The sequence below is a fragment of the Sphaeramia orbicularis genome, chromosome 11, assembly GCF_902148855.1.
Source record: "Sphaeramia orbicularis chromosome 11, fSphaOr1.1, whole genome shotgun sequence".
NCBI classification, from domain to species: Eukaryota; Metazoa; Chordata; class Actinopteri; order Kurtiformes; family Apogonidae; genus Sphaeramia; species Sphaeramia orbicularis.
In genome coordinates, this window is record NC_043967.1 from 27,111,982 (window position 1) to 27,137,327 (window position 25,346).

General features: G+C 36.0%; 1 protein-coding gene and 1 long non-coding RNA gene across 2 annotated transcripts in view; both read left to right on the top strand.

Annotated features, from left to right (window-relative positions):
• lpcat1 (lysophosphatidylcholine acyltransferase 1) overlaps positions 1–3,167 on the top strand; it is a 39,600-nt gene extending 36,433 nt beyond the window's left edge. Inside the window, exons 13-14 of the mRNA XM_030147443.1 lie at positions 753–894; positions 2,250–3,167. Coding sequence (XP_030003303.1) covers positions 753–894; positions 2,250–2,380 — 273 coding nt within the window. The 3' untranslated portion in view covers positions 2,381–3,167. The remainder of the gene's footprint in view (positions 1–752; positions 895–2,249) is intronic.
• LOC115428416 (uncharacterized) overlaps positions 1–25,346 on the top strand; it is a 590,809-nt gene that overhangs the window by 330,268 nt on the left and 235,195 nt on the right. The gene's annotated exons all lie outside the window — the stretch shown is intronic.

Consider the following 25,346-nt stretch of genomic DNA (forward strand, 5'->3'; position numbering starts at 1 on the left):
ATCCCACATGTCTGAATCCAAACACTCTCCATTCTCTGATTCGGAATATTCAAGCAGAATATGGTGTTTAGCATCTTGTTCAGAATAATAATGGAATATTAGTGTGTGTCAAGGTTATTATTGTTAACGCAAAGTAGCGAAATGACGAAAACTATAATTTTAAGAACATTTTTGTTAACTGAAATAAATAAAAACTATAATTAAAAGAAAAAAACAATAACTAACTGAAACTGTATTGTGTGCTTACAAAACTAACTAAAATGGATAAAAATTATGGATAAAATTCCCTTTGTTTTCGTGTTTGTCAATGTTGGATTGATATGAAATCGATTTACTTCCCTCAAGAAATTTTAGCTGCTGGCACCATATGACATTTAACGGTCTGTCACTTGTTGTTTCCAGTCGTCTTCTGGTCCCCACTCTACCTGGAAACATGGAGACTAAAGTTGGGAGAAAGCAGCAAAGTCCTGTCTGGGATTTATTTGAATACGACGGAGAAGAAGAGAAAAGATACAACAAAACTTAAACTAAACTAAAACTAAGCATTTAGAAAAGAACGAAAACTAATAAAAAAAACTAGCAAACCTGCTCTAAAAACAAATTAAAACTGAATTAGAGAAAAAAAAAAAGTCGAAACTAAATAAAACTAAACTATGATGTAAAAACCAAAACTATTAGAACCTTGGTGTGTGTGTGTAAACATACTTCATGAACGTTAAAGGCCTTGTGTTAAACAGTGTGTCACTCTGTAGATGTATGAGAACGAGGAGAACGGGGAAGTCCTAGGAGAGGATCTTGCCACCATCTTTGAAGTAATGCTGGGAGTGGAAGAAATTGAACTTTCAGCATTCTTTTTATCATTTGAAGACTCTTCAAAAGAGAAGATCACGTATGGTAAGGTCCAGTTTATGTTGTCTAAGATGTCCTACTGCGCAAATCGGTCGGAGTACTTTTTACACCTGTATCAAACTCTGACCACAGTGGTTGTTCTGAAGGGTTACACTGCAAAAATCAAAATCTCACATAGTGTATTTTTCTCATTTCTAGTCAAAATATCTCATGACACTTAAAATAAGACAAAAAGCAACTTTTCAGGGAGTTTTAAGAACTCATTTTTAGACAATAGATCTTGAAAATCGTATTTCAAGAAATCTTACCAAGATAATTTTCACTTGTTCCGTTGGCAGATTTATTTGCTTAATTCAAGATTTTTTTTCCTTAATTCAAGCAAAATATCTGCTAATGGAACAAGTGTAAATTATCTTGGTAAGATTTCTTGAAATAAGATTTTCAAGATCTATTGTCTAAAAGTAAGTTCTTATATTTCACTGAAAAGTCACTCTATAGGTGATTATGTCTTATTTTAGGTGTGATGAGATATTTTGACTAGAAATGAGAAAAATACACTTGGTAAGATTTTGATTTTTACAGTGTAATTCTGCCTAACACACATGCTTAAATATGGAGACTAAAACTATTCATAATAACTGTTGAATGTATGCCCTGATCAGAACAACATGCCAGCATTGATAGAAAGAAACAAAGCATGTAGGTGTATAATTTAAGTTCTGACTCCAGTTTGGAAACTGGTTCTCAACTCCCATTTTGAGCTGCCATTCCAGGTGTTTTCTCAAGTGTGAAAACTTCATCTAAACTTAGTAATGTGAACTTCATTGAGGTCTATTCTCGAATTGCAGCTGTATACAGGATATGTGACATGTTGCTGTTTCTTTCAGCATTTTAACAGAACGCTCAACATTTATATATTAAAAGTTTATTTTCAAAATGCAAAATAATAACAAGTAAGATCACTGGATATAGCTAAAATGCTCTCTATTGGTCAATTAAAAGCTTCAGATGTTCTTTATAAATTCACACAGTCTCAGTAATAATTATTCAACTGTCACACTATTTATAAGATAATAACTAAATTATTTACAATGCTCCACATCGCTCTATATATTTAGATTTAGATTCCTTTATTGTCATTCAAACACCTTTAAAAAACATGGAGGAATAAGAAGTGTCACCCAGAACCAGTGTAAAAATAAATACATAATAAATAATCTAATCCTGAAAAACATATATTAAGTAAAAGCCAAATCAACAAATAGAAACAAGTTAATAAAAACATTAAAAACGCAGTTGTATTCCAGTACTGTTGGAGAAAAAAAAGACTTTTTAAAGAGCCCGGTGTGAACTATAACTAATGACAGCTCTTCTGTTTTTTTTTTTACCCTTTCCTTCAGACGAACTCCGTAGTTTCATTGAGTCGCAGCCATCCTTCGTAGATAATTTCACTTACTTTAAACATCCACAGTCGCTCTTCTGGGGCCGACGTAGCAGCTGCAACGGACAGAATCGGGACAAAGAGGACTAAAACACGGACTTTTAAAAATCTTATCACTATTTTTGTTTTCTGTCTCTGTCACAACATTTCCAAATGGTACAGCTTTCCTTCCACCTGGTGCCTTTAAGAGTTGAAACAATATGGATGGAGGTGAAGGATCCACATCTCTACTCCATTGCTTTATTTTTAGTCTGGACTACAAGTTTAAGAATCATTTAAATGCAATTCTGAACCTATTATTTATTTTAAAATTATTTTCTTATGTATGAGGTAGAATTTTATGTAAAAAAAAAGTAGGTGTTTTAAGCCCTTTTTGGCTTCATATTGTAGGTAGGTAATGCTGTTTATCTCAGGCTAATGGACACTAGACCCATGCATGCATTGAACTTTCCATTTGCTCTACATTTATATATAAAATAACCAAAAAAATGTATTTCAGGTCGAATATTGTTGACAAAATCAGCTTCGTAAGAGAAGAAACATAAGAATATGAAAAGAAGACATAAAGGGTAAGGGAAATAGAACTCAATTTTTTTATTGTGTGTTTTGGTCTTTCCGTTAAATTTTCCGATTTTGTTCAACATATTTACGGATTTCCTTTAAATCTGTGACTAACCCACTCCAGCCTCATTTCTCACATGGTTTCAATATAAATCTCACATGGTTTGAGCTGGACTAACAGACTTTTTTGTACCTATTGACTGTGATGTTTTTTATTCTCAAGGTTCACTCTAAGCAGATTTACACCATGGAAGTGTAAATCTAATTGTCATCGTGTAATTGCTTAGATTTGACAAATAAAATGGTTTCAGTTTTGTGTCGTTGTCAACCCTGGTTTTTGTCCACTAGGGGGAGTTCTGCCTCCATCCCTTCACCTCATGGGGGTTTTACTCCTCAAACCCACTCACTGTACTGTACTTAGATAAACTACGTCTACTTGTCATAAATCTGCCATGGATACACTTTGTTTTGTTGTTGTTTTTAAAGCTCGGAGCTGTAGATATTACACTTGTGTTGCACCAACAAGCATTACTATTCACAGTTTGTCTTTAAATTGTGTTGCACAGAGCTCTAAATTTAAGTTTAAAGGAAGAAAGATTTCATTTTTCTATAAACTTTAGCTTTTACTTTGAACCACGATGAAATTTTACTGCAAGAGATGTTTAGACTGGTTAGAAATGTGTTTCAGTGACTTTAAACTCAAGGAGGTTTAACATAAAATGGTTCTACTGAGCAATGCATGAAGTTAAAAAACTAGAAATTAGACCTTTTTTGCATCATTTTGCTAATGCGTGTACACACACAGTCAGTATATTTTAGAATTTTACCTCTGTCCACCACCACAGTGGATCTGAAATGAAATAATCCAGATGTGATTGAAGTTTGGACTTTAAGCTTTAATTCTATAGTACAGGTGTAAAACATGCGGCCCAGGGGCCAAAACTGGCCCGCCAAAGGTTCCAATCCGGCCTGTGGGATGAATTTGCAAAGTGCAAATTAGGGCATCAAACTCAAAAATAATATCATAATAACCTATAAATAATGACAACACCAATTTTTTCTCTTTGATTTAGTGCAAAAAACATTAAATAATGAAAATGTTTACATTAAGAAACTATCCTTTAACAATAAAATGTGAATAACCTGAAATGTCTGAAGTAAATTAAGTGCAAATTTAACAGTATTCTGCCTGTTACTAAATGTTTTGTGCCTTTGTAGATCGGATCTGTAATGCACATGTATAAATGATAAATTCAAGGCAGAATATCGAAAAATTTTTGTTACATTTCTTAACAAATTTCATTTTTCAGGTTATTTACATCCTATTTGTTTGGATAGTTTATAAATGTAAACATTGGCATGAATGAATGTTATTTTTTGTACTAAAACAATTTGGAGTTATCATTATTTATTGGCTGTCACGCTATTATTTTACTGGTCCAGCCCTCTTCAGATTAAATTGGGTTGAATGTGGCCCCGGAAGTAAATGAGCCTGACACCCCTGTTCTAGAGGTTTTAGCAAAAATACTACCTGAACCATATGTGCTCACATGTGTCCTGTTCCCTGGTTATTCTATGATGAATGATGCAGATAAAACATCTGGAGTTGATTCCAAATATTTCAGTTACATCCAGTAGCTGTTCACTGGTATTTTCAGTATGAGGTACAGAGGAGTCTGTGATTCAGCTGAAAAAACAAACAACATCCATCACAGATATAGGGAAAACTTTAGGAGTGACTAAATCAACAATTTGGTAGATACTTAAAAAAAAAACCAAATTCACTGTTCTGTTTCGCATCACCAAACGATCTGGATGAACACGGAGAATAACTAGAGTGGATGACTGCATGATTGTTTTATTGGTGAAGAAACAACTTTTACATTCTTGAGAAAGTGGGTACATCATTATCAGTGTCTGGAATGAAGAGACACGTTCCTGAATGCAAATACAGAAGATCAATAACAAGCTATGAAACACTGGTAACTTTCAACAACAGGAAAGACGCATTAGAATCTGACAGAAAACATCTAAAAAAAACCCTGACATGTTTCGGAAAAAGAAAGTCTGGACCGATGAAACGAAGATACAGAAAAGTCTGGAGAAGGAAAGGACCACGTCTGTCCTCTGTTCAGGGTAACGACCCAAAAACATACTGTAGAAGTAACTGGCAGATGGGATGTTCTTCAGTGGCCGAGTCAGTCACCTGATCTCAACCCAATGGAACAATCACTGAAGACTAAACTGAAGGTAGATGCACAAACACACCAACTGAAGGTGTAAAGGCCTGATGAAGCATCTCCTGGAGGAAACTCAGTGTTTGGTGATGTCTGTGGGTTCCAGATTTTGGTATTTTATTTAAAATGGCTGTAATTTCTAAATTGTTAATGACATGTTATTTTTAAAGCTGAGGGTCTATATCACAGGTGTCAAACATGCGGCCCGGGGTCCAAATCCGGCCCGCCAAAGGGTCCAGTCTGGCGCTTGGGATGAATTTGTGAAATACAAAAATTACACTAGATGTTACAATCAAAAATTGTAATTGTACAAATTACAAGATGTTAACAATCCTTTTAGTTCAGGTTCCACATTCAGACCAATTCAATCTCAAGTGGGCAGGACCAGTAAAATACTATCATAATAATATAGAAATAATGACAACTCCAAATGTTTCTCTTTGTAAATGTAAATATTTTCATGTATTTACACTAAAACAAAGTATAATTTTGCAAAAAATGTGAATAACCTGAAATGTCTTAAGAGAAATAAGTACAATTTTAACAAGATTCTGTCTGTTACTAAATGTTTTGTGTATTTGTAGAGCCACTGTGATCTGTAAGTTATGATGTACATGTGTAAATGATAAACTGAGGCAGAATATTGTTAAAATTACACTTATTTTTTCAGTTTGTTCCTCTTATTCACATCTTTTGAAAGAATAGTTTGTAGATGTAAACCTTGTCATAATGTAAATTTACTTTTTTCACTCTAGATAAAAGTCTGGAGGTGACATTATTTATATATTATTATGTTATTATTTTACTGGTTCGGCCCACTACAGATCAAATTTAGCTGAATGTGGCCCCTGAACTAAAATGAGTTTGACACCCCTGGTCTATATGATCAAGCCAGGGCATGGGTGGTTGGCAGGCTTTTTATTTATTTAATTTTATTTTATTTTTTTCTCTTGTTCTTTTCCTTTGTCTGTTTGTGTTTCTTAATGTTCTAAGTTTAAAAATTAATAAAGATATCTGGAAAAGAAAAAGTCCACTCTTCAATCATGTTTTGACTCTTTAATTTGAATGTGGTGGTGTTGTACAGAAGTAAAATTCCAAAGTTTATGTCGCTGTCTAAATACTTACAGACCTGACTGTAACTACTCGTTCCCAACAGAGAATGAATTTATGAATTTTATGTGATCAAAAATCTCCATATTGTTTAAACTATTTCACTTGACTTAAACGAGAAAACTTGTACTGAACAGAGATTATCTGATAATTGTGCGGCACTTGTGCTTCATTCTAAATCTGGATTCCTTCATTTTAATTTTAATTTAATTTTTGTTCAACTCAGGCTGGTTTTTAGCTTCTGTTATTTGTACATGTTGCTTAATTAACTTGTTTTATTCCCAAAGAGTTTCCTAACAGTTTTTCTTAATGAACTACCTTTAAGATACTAAAGAATGTAGCGTCACGGTAACAAATACAGACAAGTAACTTTCAGAAGGCTAATTCCAACAGTATGCGAAATATATAGTTTAATTTGTGCTAAACTGGGAAGAGCACATTGTCCGTATCGATTCAACTCTGGTTTTCATCACTGAACTCAGATTTACTAACCAGAGATGAGCTTTTAATTGTGCAGCACTGCTCCGTTAAACCTTTAAATCAACACTCTGCTTGGATTAGAGCAAATCTTTTTCTTATGTGCATTATCTTAGCTCAGGTTCTTCATGTTTTCAGTGTTTTTGGACGTGGCTTGTTGGTCTGTCCTGCTGCAGATGTCGTAATGGCTCTTCCCCTCATGGGCCACATGATGGAGCTAGCTCCCTTAGCTATACACCAGAGACATCCCATGCACCACTGCCCACCTGATGGACAGGAAAAGCATTACCTCATCCCTTCCCTTTCATTCCTTCAGGTAAAAATAGACAGATTAAGCCCAGGCTTTGATGAGAGAAACCTACAGAGGAGGTGTGGAAGCAGGGAGAGAGGGATAGAGATGGAGGAGAGAGACTAAATGGATCGTTCTGCTCCAAATCCAATTCCTAATAGCTGGAGGGAGGGTAGGTGGGAGGAGGGAGAAGAAAACAGTCAAAGAAAGAAGAGAGGGAGAGGGGGAGTGGAGATATCACGTCTAACAATTAAGACCTGCCTTCGGGGTCTAAAGAAGAAGCTTTGTTGAGAACATATAAATTGCTCATTGAGCAGCGCCTCTCCGCAGTCTCTCTCAGATACTCCTGCCTCAAAGGAATCTGCCATAAAAGACAGCAGCAGCCTGCAGCCCACCACATAGGAGGCCTGGAATCTGTTCACAGTGTTTGGGGATCCATCTCCAGCCATCATCATCACCACCATCCCGGCCAAGCAAAATCCCCCCCTACAGTAAACACAAACCTGGATCTAGTCCCAGGAACTGGAGTTTAGTCAGGATCACAGCACATCCATGGTAGATCCCTGGTGGTAACTTTACTCTGCAGAGTGAAAGATCAAGATCATTTAAAACTTATTTATCTTTGTTGTTCAGCTAAAGTAGATGCAGAAACATGAGAGTAAAATGTGTTCATTATATTTAACAGTTTACAGCAATATACAGTTGTGGAAAAAATTATTAGACCACCCTTGTTTTCTTCAGTTTCTTGTTCATTTTAATGCCTGGTACAACTAAAGGTACATTTGTTTGGACAAATATAATGATAACAACAAAAATAGCTCATAAGAGTTTAATTTCCACAAATAGAATATATCAAACGCAAAACGTCCAAAGCTGTTGCGATTCTTTATAAAACTCGGGACTTGTTAAGCAAAAAATGTTTGCATATGTTGTACTGTTCACTTGTAATGCCATATATGTCATACTGTGTGGAAATATGGGGCAATGTGTATAAGACTAATTTAGACCCAATAATTAAACTCCAAAAAAAGCTATTAGAGTCATAAACAAAGCTGGTTATCTCCAATCAAGTAATCCACTTTTTGTAGAATCTGGTTTACTAAAATTTCTTGACATTGTATATTTAAAAACAATGGAATTTATGTTTCGCGTTAAAAGTAAACACCTTCCTTTTTGCATTCAGAAAATTTTTAAGTTAAGAGAAGGACATTATAATTTAAGAGGGATGTTTGTGTTTGAAATATGTAAAGTAAGAACAAACGTTAAATATCACAGTGTTTCAGTTATTGGTGTCAAGCTATGGCACGAACTGAAGGATGAAGTGAAATTGTGTAGCTCACTGTTGAGTTTCAAAAAGACTTTAATTTGTCAAATTATGAAGGGCTATGAAAGTAATATGATTACAAAATAACTTATTACATTGAATGTAGTATAATTTAAGTTTAAGTATTTATCTGCTGCAACTTCAGGTGTGGACTTGGACTAAGGATGTAAATAGGAGAAGCAGAAATAAGCCTCCGGCTTCAGCTTCTTCCTTTTTCAGTTACAAAATGTGTTAATTTTATGTTTGTTTGTTTTTTTAATATGTAGGTGTTTTGTTTTGTTGTTTTTTTTAAATATGTATGTGTTTTGTATTTTGTATTTAACTGAAATAAACATTCATTCATTCATTTCAGAGCTGATATCTAGCCATTTTTCATGTTTTTTTTTTTTGATAATAACCAAAATCACTTCAGTTCGTACATCAATAGCTATGGCACAGGTGTCAAACATGCGGCCTGGGGGCCAAAGCCAGCCCGCCAAAGGGTCCAATCTGGCCCGTGGGATGAATTTGTGAAATGCAAAAATTACACTGAAGATATGAACAATCAAGGATGTTAAAATCATTTTAGGTCAGTTTAATCTAAAGTGTGTCAGACCAGTAAAATACTATCATAATAACCTATAAATAATGAAAACTGCAAATTTTTGTCTTTGTTTTAGTTTTAAAAAAAGTAAAATTACACAAAAATGTTTACATTTACAGACTAACCTTTTAGAAAAAATGTGAATAACCTGAAAAAATATGAACATCCTGGAATGTGTTAAGAGTAGTATGTCTAATTTTACCAATATTCTGCCTGTTACTAAATGTTTTGTGTATTTGTAGATCCCCTGTGGTCTGTAAGTTGTGATGTATAAATGATAAACTAGGTGCAACATTGTTAAAATTTCACATATTTATAAAAAATAATTTTCAGGTTCAGGTTCACAGGTTTGTTCATGTTACGGTTCGTAGATGTAAACATTTTTATTATGGAATTTGACTTTTTTCACTCAAAAACATAGAAAAAACTTTAGAGTTGACATTATTTCTAAGTTCTTATGCTTCTATTTATATTATTTTACTGGTCCAGCCCACTTTATATCCTATTAGGCTGCGTGCGGCCCCTGAACTAAAAATGAGTTTGACATCCCTGAGTTATGGCATTGTACTGACAAAAACAGTGCTTTTAGGCATTCCATGTTTTCTTTTCTGTCTGTTTTAGTCACATAATACACACAGGAGTTAGTACTTGATTGCATAACCATTATTTTTGATGGCTTTTAATGGTCTAATGATTTTTTCCGCGACTGTAAAGTATATATATATTTTTAGCCCATTTGTAATTCACGAACACTGCTGAGAAAGTGAAAAGTATTTTTAAAGTCTCACTGAATAAAAGATTTTTAACCTGAAACACTGCACTCGCTGCACATTTTATCATGGTAGCAACATTTTGGCTTTAATGATGCTAATGAATTATACTTTCACATACACTTACAATGTGTCTGTGACCTGATTCTCTGTGACTATTCACGGTCGATGTGAAATGTGTGTGTTTTATTTAGGTGAGGGTTTGATAATATATGAGTAATCGTAGCATCTTCTGCTGCCACTCATTTTAATCTAGTCATCATAGTCATCATCGCTCACTGTGTTACTGACCGAAATAGAACACATAATCAACAACTATTTATTTATTTTCTATGAATGCATTTTGGCTCTATATGCTAACTTTAGAAATAGTCAGGACAGAAACACATTACAAGCTACGCTGTAAGGAATATTTTCTTATTTTGTAAAATTACCACTAGTCCACAAAATGACTCTGAGAAGCAGCGCTCCTGATAAATACACTGATCAACACGAAAAATACTCCTTGAACAAAAGTTGTGAAGCTGTATCACATTTATGTCACTAATAAATAAAAAGAAATTAAAAGAGCAAGATTGGCAGAGTGGTCAAATGACATTATTGTGTATGAATTAAACAGAGAATAAATATTACATGAAAGAGGTGTTTGTTTCTGAGCTGAAAGTCTGCACATTAGAGTACATTCACTTTTCAGTTTCCCTCTGGTGGAAGATTTATAAATCTACTGTATAAATACACATTAATGTATTGTATATATAATAACTCAACTATCATGTATGTAGCCAAACCAGCACTTTGATCATTTGTTTCATAATTCATTTCATCAATGTGCATTGCTGATGGTAACATTCATTAAGTGTGAGGATTTAATAGACCGGCGCCAGTTCAGTCTTAGAAATAATAATAGATTCACCGTCATCAAGAGATTTCATATAAGGCCTGTGTCCAGTCCAATCTCTCCAGTCTCCTCTGGGTCAGTGTTAGTGTCCAAGTAAAAACCCATAAACACCACACATATTTGATGTTAATATTACAGAAAGCACTTGCTGTAATAGTAGTCTATTTGTCTGGGGATTCTGCTCCATCACTTTTTTATGTCATTTTACATATAAAAGAGGCTGGTTCTTCGTAATTTATTCACATTTTCCATGAAAATACTCATGACAATCTCTGACAAGATCTGAGCTCCAAAATGAAGAGTGGAGGAATCTTAAACCAAGACCACTGTGTGTGTCCCACATGAGTATTTTTAAGAAATGTTCACAAATTTTTGAACCACTAATCCATACATATGCTTCAAGAAAGTAAAGTGGAGTTCCTCAGCTTGTCAATGACATTTCGTAGTCTTACTTGGATGTGTAGAGCAGTGGTGATTTCTCATAGACTGCAAGGGAAGCCCGGCTTCCCGTAAAATTATGGAAATTAAATAGTTAAATATGCACGGTAGTGTTGACTACAAATGTGTTACAACATATTTATGTCAAAGACGAGTTCGTTCAGAATCAGCTTTATCACAAACCAACAGACTCGATGTTGTTCACTTCTCATACATTCCTGCTGCGCTGTTTTCTCATTCGATCTCTGCTCAGTGCATTTGTCCGTAGACACCCGGCGTCCATGCACTTCAATGGGACTGAGTGGAACAGTTTTTTTCATTGCCTCAAAACTGGACGGTAATTGGATAAATGCCACCATGCTGTCCCGCCCCCGGACGCTCGGCATCTCTGGGGGTGAATGGAGCTGTGGACGCTGGGCTTCCACATGCTGATTGGAGGATCAGTCGAAAGGCTGAATCCCATTTGATTGACAGCTAGTTTGAGATCTACTCCTTCACTTGACAGAGTTCAGTTTAATACCGTCGCGCATTCTGCTGTGAAATCGAGAGAGAAACCACTACGAAATTACTTGTTCATTTCTTGCACTGTAAATAAAACACATTCATTGTACTTCCTTGTTTCAATTTAACATAATTTCAGCGTTTTCTTGTTTGCTTAGTCCGATAAGGTCACTGACCATTTTCTCAAAAAGGAACGGAGGGCCGAATTTATGTTTAAATAACTTGACCTTTTTTTTAAATTTTTTTTTATGTAAGCCGACAATGAGCTTCCCCTCTCTGAAAGACGAGCAGCCGCCACTAGTGTAGAGGCTTCAAAGTAAATGTGTTTGGAGCCTAACATTGTGCACCATTGATTCATAATAGTTTCCTAGTTTGAGCCAATGAATGACTGTAATTTGAGCAGACAGTAAATTATTTAGAAGTCTAAAACATCTGCACTGAACCCCCCCCCCCCAAAAAAAAAAAATAAAATAAAATAAAAAATCAGGTTTTGACATTTACTATTTTTCATGAAAATCATGACTTTAAATTAACTGAATGAAATCACAGTACTCCTAAATCAGATGATGTTTGACACTTGATTCTTTAGAAATATTTTAGAAAAACCCAATAAACTACTGGCTTCATCTGTACCATTTGGGCCCTCTGATGAGGGTCAGGTTCAGGTCCACCTTTACATTTTTTTTTCAGTTAATCAGATCTCAGGTCAGACAAATTCTTTACTGACTACTGTGTCAGGGTTACTGTGTCATTAGAATTTAGTTTAAATTACTAAAATGTATTTTTTCCTGTCAGACTGTGAATGTAGTTGTGGTTCGTACTGACTGTAAAATGACTTTGTTATGCAGAGCCTGATGAAATTTCCATCAAGTTCAGTGTGAGCTAATCATACAAGCTTACTAACGTAAAAGGATAAGCTAGCATTAGCTCACCCATGACTCATTCCTTTTGTCCAAATATAGTCACTTCCAGCTCTGTTAAGCCAACACAGTCATGGCTTAATTGCAAGTTAATGACTGAAAATGCCAGTTCATAACCAATAGTTACTGTTCCTCCATCCACTTCTCAGTCTGGGTGCATTGTGTAGGATTTAGTGGCATCTCTTGGGTAGGTTTTAACCATCAGATTCAACCCAATACTTCTTCTTACTTCTTTAGTCTTTTCAAACAGTGGTCGACCTAACATCTTAAATCCTAGAGGTATCATTCTAACATGGCGTAAAAAGAGCTTCCTCCCCTTTCATCTGTGATTCTCCCAATAGCTGGTTCATAGTGGTTAAATGTACACCAGTAAATAGTGTTCTTCATCATATTTATGTAGTAGCTTGTATGTTGAACCCACTTCCTTCTTGTGATTTATTGCATTTTAATTTGTTTGACAGGGACAACACATAAAGGCATCATTACATGTAAAAGAAATGCAACTGTTGGCTGTAAGGAGCATCATCTGTGACACCCATGGGCTGCTGGTGTACGTTTCCACTTGGTGTTTGGGCTTTTGGCCTTACACCATGTATCTCTCTTTTTTACCCCCTCTCAGGGGTTTTGTGCACAGCCTGCTCCAAAAACAGAGCCATGTAGGTGTTGTAGGAAGAATACATGCTTGTATCAGATTCTTCTGAGACACTTTCATGTTTTTGTGGTCCAGCCTGCTCATGCTCTTCATGTTGAACCAAATACAGTTTTTTTTCTCTGAAACATACAATTTCAGAAACATTTCCTTGAAGATAGAAACAGCACCTAGCTCATGTCCCAGTGGTTCCACTATAGTCCAAAATCAAGCCAAGAAGTAAAACGGCTTTCATTTCCTTTTCCATTACAGCTATTTGACATGTGTGATTTTCATTCACAATACATAGATCCACCATACATAGACCTATAGTGATGTGTTTAATGAGAAGGTTCTGTTAAATAATGGTCTGCGGTAATAAGAGTCGACAAAGCCCTCTCAAGTCTCCATTTAAGAGGTCTCTGAGTAAAAAGCTGTGGAAAATGACAGTGTCCATTGTCTGCCTTGAGTGCATGGTTATATAGCATGTACAGAATATGGCCATAAATGTATAGTTCTTCCTGTGTTTTGCTTATATGCTGTATGCACTTAATCAAGGTACCCTCACCATAAAAGACACTCTGTGTTGTATGGAGTCCATTAGCCACTGAGAGAAGGAGGCAGGCAACACTTGCATTCAGAGATGGAGAGATGTAAAGACACTGAGATTGTGGCTGAAAGGTTCAAGGCGAGTACCAAGAAAATAAATCAGAAGCAGGCTGATGCGATTGTCAGTGAGCAAACACGATGTAGAGCCTATCAGGTAGAACAGCCTTTCAGCAACATCACAGCAAGCTGGGCTTTTTGTAGAGGAGAAGCAGTGGGACAAGGACAATTACAGCGATGACAAATGTTACAGATGGAGATGGGGTACTACAGGCCTGACACAAAAGCTTTGGATGGGGCTGTTAAAGTACTGTACCGGTGCTTTTACACATTCTCTGCTTACTACAAAACCTTGATGTGCTGAAGGTGCATTCAGAAATCTCAATCGAAATGTCAGAGGAGAGAAACAGGCTTTAGTTGTGGTATAGTGAAGCTTTTTGAAGGTTAAACCTAGATTCATTTTTTTCATTCTGAAGTGTCACCAAGTCATAGCTCTTTGTGAGAAAAGCGAAACAAAATTTCCACAGCAAGGCTATGACTTTATTATGTTTTGTTTTCAGTGTCAGTTAGATTGAATACATTTCTAAAAGTTCAACATTTAAGACTTCATTCATTCATTCATTCATCCATTCATTCGTCTTCTGAACCCGCTTTATCCTCACTTGGGTCTCAGGGGTGCTGGAAACTATCCCAGCTACCTATGAGCAAAGATGGGGTACACCAGTGGTTCCCAGCCTTTTTTGGCTCGTGACCCCATTTTAACATCACAAGTGTCTGGTGACTCCAGACATTCAAAACTGAGACATTTTTTGGCTAAAAATTAATTTGTTTTTGATCATGTAATAGTTTGCTATACTATGTTGCAAATAAACATTAATTTTAGATGACATTTAGTCTATATAATGTATATTATCATGGACGGAGGCAGAAAAGCCAGGTGTAGATTACTGCATAAAGTGAGAATTTGATTTTCCTTGGTCAGGATATGTACAGTCAGTCCAGCTTGGATTTACAAGGCTGACAATTAATACTGAAAAAACAACAACTCAAACTATAAATTGTAAAAGAGCTGCAGCATCTGAAACTGGTGACAATGAACATTTGACAGATAAACAGTACCACAGTGCTTCAGTTTCAGCTTCACAGTTTGTCATGTCTTTGATGGATTGTAATTGTTTCTCTCAATTCACCACATATGTTTTTATTGGTAAGTTTTTTTTTTTTTTTTTTTTTTTAAAGTTTTATCAATTACTAGAAATTTCAGGCGACCCCATTTGAATTCCGGGTGACCCCACATAGGGTCCTGACCCCAAGGTTGAAAAACACTGGTGTACACCCTGGATGAGTTGCCAGTTCATCGCAGGGCTGACATATAGAAACGAATGACCAGTCACTCTCACATCAGTATGAACCCAATCTACTGTGTGTTATATTCTGTCTGGTTCTCTTCATTTCACCCATAAATACAAATCCATCCCATGCATTCAGGCTGGAACACCTTCAAGAAAAAAATAAATTAATCAAATAAAATTAAATTAAATGGAAGGCCATTTAGGGCTAATAGTGAGTTAAAATAATTACATAGTAATGTGATTTGAAACAGATGAAGATTATAATCAGGATTTGTTCCAAAAGCTGCATCCAGGAAAGGTCTAGTCCTGTAGGAGTGGGCCCAGGATCAGTAGTTTGTCAACAAATACATGCCAATTAATGAAATATATAAAATCAATGATCCTCAAAGGAGTCTGGATGTTTCTCAGTGCTAGCCTGACATGAACACCGCGATCTATGATCCCTCAGACAACGTCAATCATTCTACAGCTAATAGAACCACATTACTGTGGCAAACCTGTCAGAGTCTAGAACATCCACAAATGCCAGTTAAAGCTTCAACATGCCAAAAGGAAACCTCATGTCAAAGGTGTCAGTGACTTTTCTGGGCTCAGAGGAATCTGTGAAGGACTAAGTGGAAACATGGATTGTGCTCAAACCAACTAGTATCCAGGTTTTCCTCTGCAAAAAGTGGATGGTGTGTGCTCTGGACCAAAGATGAAACAGACCCTCTATAGAAAACAGGTGTCAAACATGCGGCCCGGAGGCCAAATCTGGCCCGCCAAAGGGTCCAATCCAGCCCCTGGGATGAATTTGTGAAATGCAAAAATTACACTAAGATATTAATAATAATTTTAGTTCAGGTTCCACATTCAGACTAATTCAGTCTCAAGTGGATCATAATAACCTATAAATACTCCAACTTTGTCTGTTTGTAAATGTAAATTTTTTTTAATCTCTTTACACTAAAACAAAGTATAATATTGCAAAAATATCTGAATACCCTGAACAAATATGAACAACCTGAAATGTCTTAAGAGAAGTAAGTGCAATTTTAATAATATGTCACCTGTTACTAAATGTTTTGTGTATTTGTGGATCCACTGTGATCTGTATGTTATAATGAACATGTGTAAATGATATGATATGATAGTGAAGCATAATATTGCTAAAATTACACATTTTTTCAGTTTGTTCATATTTTTCACATTGTTTGAAAGGATAGTTTGTAGATGCAAACATTTTCGTGATGTAATTTTACTTTTTTCACCCTAAAACATAGAGAAAACTTTGGAGTTGACATTATTTATTTATCATTATATTATAATTTTACTGGTCCGGCCCACTTCGAATCAAATTTAGCTGAACACCCCTGCTCTAGAACTGTTTCTCAACGGTTTTCCCCCACGGTCTTCGGCAGTAACATCTTGCACCCCCCCCACCCTTTTCACAAGGGGGCACTACCTATGCAACATCCAATCAGTTACAGAGCTTTATAACTGCCCCCCCAGCACATTTAGGGTTAGGGTTAGTGTAACCCTAACCCTAACCCTTACCCTAACCCTCTAACCCTAATGTAAATGACTGTTTGCTCAAAAAAAGGTTGAGAAACACTGCCCTAGACTCTCACCATCAACAAGTCCAGGCACCAGTGTCCATCATGGCCTGGCCTGATGCAGTCCCCACTTACCCAATAGAAAATGTGTAGTGACAATGAAAACCCTGTGCTACATACCTTAGGACTTTACAAGAAGAATGAGACAAAGTTTCAGTGTTTTCTTGAATGTCTTGTTGCTTAAATGTCATGAATTGATTTGTAGAAAGTAAATCAAGTTTATCAGACAGCACATGAAATATTGTGTCTATAGTGTCTATAAGGAAATACGAGTCAAAGTATATAACAGTAAATGTTTGGGCATTAGTTTTTAATTTGCATTTTCTATACCATCTTGACTCTTTCTGATTTGCAGTTGTAGGTGGATAATTTTCTGCCTGAAGCCAGTCCTTTGTTGACGTTGGCTAACTACACTTCTAAGCTAACAGCTGTCTTGTTGTCAAAATCCATGATAAGAGCATGTAAACTAATGTGTCGACAGAGGACTCGGGTTGGCTTATCCACAAAACTGCTTGATTCTTAGATCTTCATTGTCCCTTTTCTGCTCCTCTACAGTAGCAACATTAACTAGCTTAAAAGTGGTATCAGCTAAAAAAAAAAAAGTGACTGCAAGCAAGCAAAAAATGTTCACATATTGAATCTTTAAGGCAGGTCTACTTAGATTATTTCAATTTTTATAGGTTTTATACCAGGGCTTGTGTTCTGACAATTTGTGCTGTTAAGAAATGCTCCAACAATAAAACAAGCCGAGCCCAACTAACCTCAGCAGAACAAAGTGTGATAGGTCTGGAAAGTTTGCTATCCATCTCAAAATTTTATTGAAATGTATCGTTTCTAATATCGGACACTAGATATCTTAACTAATACAACAATAAAAGATGTAATTTGATGAAGGTATGAGGTATCAAGAGATGGGAGTTGCATCTGGCTTGATTCAGGTAGATATCTAATCAATTCCAACATTGGCCTTTCATCATTTTCACGTATTTTAATGTGGAAATCTTACATATTGTACCTTTAGTTACAACAATGTGAGATTACATGTAATAAATAAACAAACTATGGGCTCTTAGGGGCCCTCTGATGGCTTCTGGGTATCCCTGAGTAGTCACTTAGTTGACTTCTGCTGCCTCTGCTTTACACATGCCTTTACACTGTACAAACTTGCTTTACTCCAGTTGTAACAATGGACAAGCCTCTGGTCCATTAAACACAACATCCAGTGGCAATTTCCCCGCTAATAGGAGGTGTGATGTTCAGTGTAGCTTCCTGAATGCAGTACCACACTACTCCAAGATAATGGTAGACAACTACAGACAAAAAAGTGCCATTTTTCATGTATTTGTTTTAGTGGCAGCTCCTTGCATCCTGCAGTCTTAAGGTTCTTTATCCAGATTCTTTCTGACATGACAGCACTGCGAATGTCCCGTATCTCTCTGGGATTGAATATTGTAGCTAGTATGCAGGTTCTCAAAAGCTGATTAGACAGTGGATGCTGGTCTAATTTATCATTTCCATTTAGCGCCATCCTATTCCCATCCCGGTGCCAAATGGACAGGTCGTCATTTCGCCCGCAGCAGCCTGTCAGTGGGACCAGGGCCTAGTGTGTATGGTTGAATATGTTGGTGTGTGCGAGCGTCCATCCTGCCTTCAGCATCAGTCCTTTTCACTACAGCCATAATTACCACTGTCTGAGGGTAACCAACAGTGGCGGATCTCATTATGCCATGATATGGGTCGCGTCTGTATATACAGGCACACATGCACTGCCTATTTACATATGAATGTATCCAGTTCTGCACACACAACCCCAAAGCAGGCACACACTCATCTATCCACCCACCCACCCACACTCACACACAAACACAGCATTTACATATAAAAGCGTTAATGTGCGACACACACGTTACACAGTACACACACACAGCAGCCTATTCATACATGCTCCTCACACATATGGGCTACTCATAAATTTAGACACTTCCGTCAGAAGGCCCTCGCCAGCCGACAGGGATATGAACCCAATATAGCATCCCAGAGATAAGCCAGTGACTCTGGAAGCAGAACTAATATTATTTGCACGGTGTCGAACGTTTATCTGGCGCCGCCTGCAAAGTGATGGTTCGGTGTCACTTTTGTTTAATAATGATGTGCCAATAGTAATATGCCTGCTGGCTGGAAACCTATTACAGTTCAAAAGATTATCCAAATACAATCTAATTTGGAATATTGCATTTTGACAGCCTGTGACTGGAGGAGGTGGGATGGTAATGCGATATTTTCTTTCCTTTTTAAAAATTCCAATTAACATTTTTAATGCTCAACAAACCAATGGTGACTGCAAATATGCAGAGGTGTTTGACTGTGCCAAATCTCCTGATGGATTCCAGACAAAAGGAAAAGGAAATATAACTTTTGTGCAATGTAAACTTTTGATTAGGGTGAGTGCTGTGCTTGGGCTTTCCCTCCAGTTGACTTTAAATTGACATTTTGAAACAGAGATAATCTCTAAATGTGCTTTAGGAGAGGAAACACCATCAGACCATTAGACAATGTAAATACTAAAAAAAAAAAAAAATTACACTCATTCTTGTCAGAAATGATAAAAGATGTCCTCTCACAATAAGTGGTATAATCATACACATCATTTACCTTAAATGCACAGCCTCATACATTTGCATTATGTAAATTGATCTTAAAACCCTCTGAAACCCAAGAACCTAAGGTTTACTGATGCAGATTATTCTTATTGTTTTTAAACAGTTTTAGCCTCTAAGAAAACAATTTACATACTTTTTCATTATTTATTTTTTGGAGGATTTTGTGAAAATTGCTACTACCAGGCTGACCAGATCTCAACAATACAAACACTTGACAAAGGGTGTGTATGAGTGGGGCAATGTGCAACCTTTTACCAGAGGGATGCTTTCTTTTGCAGATTTGGATGGAACTCTGAGTACAGTTGGTTTTGGCCTGATGTATCCCCTTCAAAATCAAAATGTGGTTTCATTATGTGGGACGGGATTAAACTACTGACCCCTGGTCACCTCAGCAGCTGGTCTTAGTGGTCCACAAATTGACAGGCATGGACAATTTAATAATACTAGTGCATTGACCCGTGGGGAACCATGGGTTTTAGATGTGGTAGTTTTTATGCTGGGGAGAACTGACTTTTGGGAAAAGATGTGAGTCTATATTTTATAAGTACTGACAGAAAAATAGCGTAGTAAATCATCCTTTAAAATTTAAATGACAATTAATATATTAATACCAATATGTAGGGACTGAAGTTAGTAAATGCATCGTTCCTGTTTTTAACTTCATTTCCTGTCATGCAGCGTGGTACTGCGCCTCCCATCAACTGTCATGAGCAGAGCAACATGATTATAAGGCTGTAATATTCCAAAATTACTAATATCTCCCCAAATATTGATTCTATCAACTCACCGTTTTCGCTAGTGTCTTTCTTGACCAAAACTATGTAAGTATGCCAAACTGCAGCAGTCAGCTCTCTCTGGATTTTGTGTCAGGCCATTTAGAGCCCATGGTTCCCCACAGATTCTGGACGGCAAGGGTGGGATGTGAAAAGGGGGGATGTTTTTAAAATCCACATCCCAACCCTGAGGGGCAGCATCCCGGTCCCCCAGCACAAATATTTGTTGTGTATTCACGCATGCTGTACCGCATTTGTCCAGCAGTCACCGCCAAAGTGTTCTGACCATACCAACATGATTGTAAAGCTATTGTATTCAAAATTACTAATATCTCCCAAAATATTGGTCCTATCAACTTGCCATTTTCACTAGTTTCTTCCTTGACCAAAAACATAAAAGTATGCCAAACCGCAGCAGTCAGATCTTTCCGGATTTTGTGTGATGCTCGAGACACACACTCAAACATACACTCAAACCTCATCCCTTTTATAATATATATGACAATTAATTTGAAAATATATATGACTGCCATAAAACTGTTTGATGTAACACAGAAAAAAACAAATATATTTCACTGCTGAAAGCCAAAATTGTAATCCGTCTGCCTATCCGTCCGTCTGTCCACCATTCGCTCATTCCTGTTTGAACATAGTATTTTATTGAAAAAAGTGCTTTAGTGGAGGGGTTTTACTGCAAGCACAAATATGTCTTTAGGTTAGAATAGTTTGTCTAGTATAGTCTAGTCTGGAAACAGTAAATACAGGAAAATTGCATGTTCATACCAAAATCCATACCAAACTGTAAACCTCCAATTTAGAATAAGATACAGGTCCAAGAGGCTTTTTTGTGCCACTAGACTTCAATCATGTGCCTAATTAATTTGGCATGTATGCAAAAAACCTTGTTAAGGGGCTCCATTTTTCAGATATTGTAGGGGGCGCTATTGAGTAATTGATCAGCCGAGTTGCCAGTGAGCGTCTTTCTGCTCCATGTTGGAGTCTAGAATCCACTTCAAACAATACATCAGTGGTTTTGACCTGACCTTCATTTGTATGGAGTTTGGTACGCCTTCATCACAGGTATCAAACATGTGGCCCGGGGGGCCAAATCTGGCCCGCCAAAGGGTCCAATCCGGCCCATAGGATGAATTTGTGAAATACCAAAATTACACTGAAGATATTAACAATCGAGGATGTCAAAATCATTTTAATTCAGATTCTACATACAGACCAATTAGATCACAATGGGTCAGACCAGTAAAATACTATTATATTAAACCTATAAATAATGAAAACAGCTAATTTTATCTTTGTTTTAGTGTAAAAAAGTAAAATTACATGAAAATGTTTATATTAAAAAACTGTTATTTTACAAAAAATGTGAAAAACCTGAAATGTCTTAAGATAAGTAAATGCAATTGTACCAATTTTCTGCCTGTTATTAAATGTTTCGTGCATTTGTAATTGTAATGTAAGTTGTAATGCACTTGTGTAAAGGATAAACTAATAATCTGAGGCATAATATTGTTAAAATTGCATTTGTTTTTCTGAATGTTTCCAGTTGTTCATGTTATTCAGATTTTTGTAGATGTAAACATTATCATAATTTAATTTGACTTTTTTCCTATTATTTTACTGTTTTACATTTGAGATCATATTGGGGTGACTGTGGCTCCTGAACTAAAAGGAGTTTGACCCCCCTGGTCTACATCAAACCTCATGCAGGGACTTCATTTTTTATGTTTTCCATCTTGAGTCATTTTGCTACATCCATGCCCAAAATCTGTAAAAAAACAACTGTGTTTGTGACTCATGTGCAAAGTTTTTTGAGTTTTGAACATCTCAAAAATGCACGTATAAGAATAAACCTTACAGCACAAGCTAAAAAATGTCAACTTTAAGTTAAAAAAAAAATCCTTTTCAGGGAATATTGACTGGATTCATGACTTACAGCTTTTCTTTGTGAAAGGAAATAACATTTCGAAGCCTGGTATTGCATTTTTTTAAGCAAATTCTCCAAAACATGGGTATTATTCTTGAATGTTTTCAATTGTTAAAGTTTTCTATCACCAAATATCTTGCAGATACAGAAAAAGGGAGACAGTTGTGTTGTCTGAACTTGGAGGGAGGTCATGTCAGTACAAATATTTTCTCACCAAGGACTTTGCCGTGAAAAAGTTCAGTGTCTGGGCTACGGAGGTATGCAGTGCTTTTCTATATTCTTTCAGGAAGAGGTACTACAGGAGCATGTTACTATTGTACAGCTGTGGCTGAAAAGAAATAAAGGAGGAAAGTGGTTTTGAGCAACACATACTTGTCATGGGCACACATAAAAGCCTTTACTGCAGACTTTCCAATCATTGCACAAACACATTTTACTTATGACACAATAACTGTCTTAAATATCAGGCTACCAAACTGGCTTTATGAAGACCTGTCTTTGTACACCTGCAGCCTTGAATTTAGCTACCTTATTATCACATTTCTCATAAATACTTAAACCAAGATGGATCAACACAGGGGATGAAATTGCTGGAAAAGAACATTTTTGCTCGTTATTAAAATGAGGTTATTAAAGTTGAAATTAAAATCCATCTGCCATTGTTATATATCATCAACAGCTAATGTTTAATGCATTCCTGAGTTATTTTGTGATGAAGTGTTTTAATTTACTTTTTTTTTTTGTTCATATCTACTTTGCTTCGTCATGTCTCAACCACCAGACGCCTTGAGCTGCTGCTTCAATTAAAAAGCAAATGCATCTGCACTGATGTATTTTGATGATGGATTGTAATTAAGTACTTTTACTCAAATATTGTACTTTTGTCTGATTGTTGCGACACTATGTTTTGTTTGCACACTAAACATGAACCCTCACACTAAACCAGTCAAATATTATGCATCACATTCAAAAGTGAACATAAATTGCAGGCTATTTTTGTGTCAGTATATTATGCACAAACCTACAATTGAATAAGCCTAAAAAAACAATTGTAGCTACAGTTCTTTTCTGTTTGCAGAGGACAGTAGATGGCACTAAAATTTTGTCACACACATAACAAACACACAGACAGGTATTTAATTTGAATGTGTATTCTGACCATCATACACTATGATACGATACTTTTTTTCTCAAATTGTTCCAACCTCCTTCTGACAAAAACATGGGAGAAGTGAACAAATACATTGTGCTAAAATTTCATCCAGCTCACATGTGATGAGAGTGAGTGTAAAGCTGTGATGTGTTCACAGTTTTGCAGAAAATGTGTTATAGAATTATAATCTGAGTGTAAAGCAGAGAGCATACATTCAGTTTGCCAGAGGCTCCAAGTCTTCCAAAAAGACATCCACACATCCAACAAGAATGGATTATGGCCACTAATTGTTCATTTGCGTTTACAATCTACTGTTCTTTTTGCACCTATTCACAAAGGTTTTTCCACTAAAATGCTGGTGTAAACACACCCAGAAAGTTTAGCACCTGGGTGTTATTCTCCTTTATTTTGCATCAGAGTTTCTAGTGTTTCTGTTGTTTCTTCGCATTTCAGCCAAACATTTGTCCATGATGAAAACAATAAAACCCACAGATTTCATGGCTTTATTGAGCAGAGACGTGCACAGAATTCTCCACAATCGAACCACCATTCGAGCGTCTCTGGTATTTAACATGTGCATCAATACAGGCTTCAGCTATTGATGTAATTCAGACAGATATGAAACATGTTTAATGTCCAACGTTTAAGGTCAAGGTTTATTTATATAGCACATTTAAAAACAGACACTACTGCCCCAAAGTGCTGTACACTGTAAGCCCGGATAAATGGAGTTTACTCAAAAAATTTGAGGCAAGTGATTGCACTTCAATGATTTGAGTAATGATCGACTAATCAATTGGTTTAAGTAGGTTCAACTTTAATGCTAAAAGTATTGAACTTAAACTATTAAGTAGAAAACACTAAAAGACAAGTTATTTGTACTTTAAATCTGTTGTAAAATCAACCCCACTGTCCAACCATTCAACTCAGCATTTTAGGTTATACTGACTAATTTTCTCAATTGCAGCCAGATTAATCTATCATAGATTAAACAACTGTTATTAAGATACTCAAAGGCTCAATCCTATTCCTGATCAAACTGTTGTGAAATTATCCAACCTTACATATTATAGCAAGAGTTAAAGTTCTTTCAATCTCATTTGATAGTACAGGAAGTACTTGTGATTAAACAAGACTTTAAGATTTTTCTTGTTCAGTAACAGCCTGAGATGAACCGGAAAGCGATTGTTCTTCCTCTGGCTCTGACTCGTGGTGCAGCTCTACAAAAATACAAAAACAAACACAAAAAGGCCAATAAACACTGCCATACACACATTAAATCCAAATTAACACTAACACCACAACCCCGCTGAACCCCTGCATATAAAAATAACACATTTTCAACAACATGCCCAATACCCACAATGCAATGCAAAGATAAAAAGGTGTGGTCAGGACTAAAACTTAGTGATTTAATTCCATTCAACTTAAACTTTTTCGTACTTTCAACTATATTTACAAATTAGTAGAATATACTTAACATTTTATAGTAACATCATAAAACTTAAATCATTTAAATACAAATTCCGGGCTTACAGAATAAAAGTAAAAGACAAAAAATAGAATAAACTAATACTGACACATAGTTCATACATTAAAACATTAAACCAATAAAAATAAACACTAAAGACAATAATTTATAACTCTAAGATAAGTAAAATGTCCAGCTCAGCTCATATTAAAAGCCAGTGCAAAAAAAGTGAGTTTTAAGCAGTGATTTAAAACTCTCAACAGAGGTAGCAGCTCTAACACTCAGGGAGAGAGAGTTCCAAAGTTTAGGGTTTTCATACTAAAGACATTTTACTTGTAATAGAGTATTTTCATAGTAAAGCATCTGACTACCTCTTCTCCTGCTGCTAGACAAATTAATTATGAGGTCAAGGATCAAATAGAACATTTTTTAACCCATAAAGACCCAAACATCCACTGGCAACCAAAATCATCTACTGATCAAAAATGTTTAATACCTGTTGATCCACTAATGCTATCAATATGTGTAAATACTTGGCATAAAATACAGTTTGTCATCTTTTCATGGTCATCAGCTATGACCCATTTCGACATTAAGAGGCTTCTTTGTTACCATGGAAACATCATCATCTTCTACAACATTGATTTGCCAGTAAAACCCATGGAGTTGGATCAATGACAGTGGATGGAGACACTGGGTTTATGTTCAGTTAATGATATATTTTGTCAAAAAAGTCAATTTTTTAAAAACGTTTTTTCTGTTTCTGAT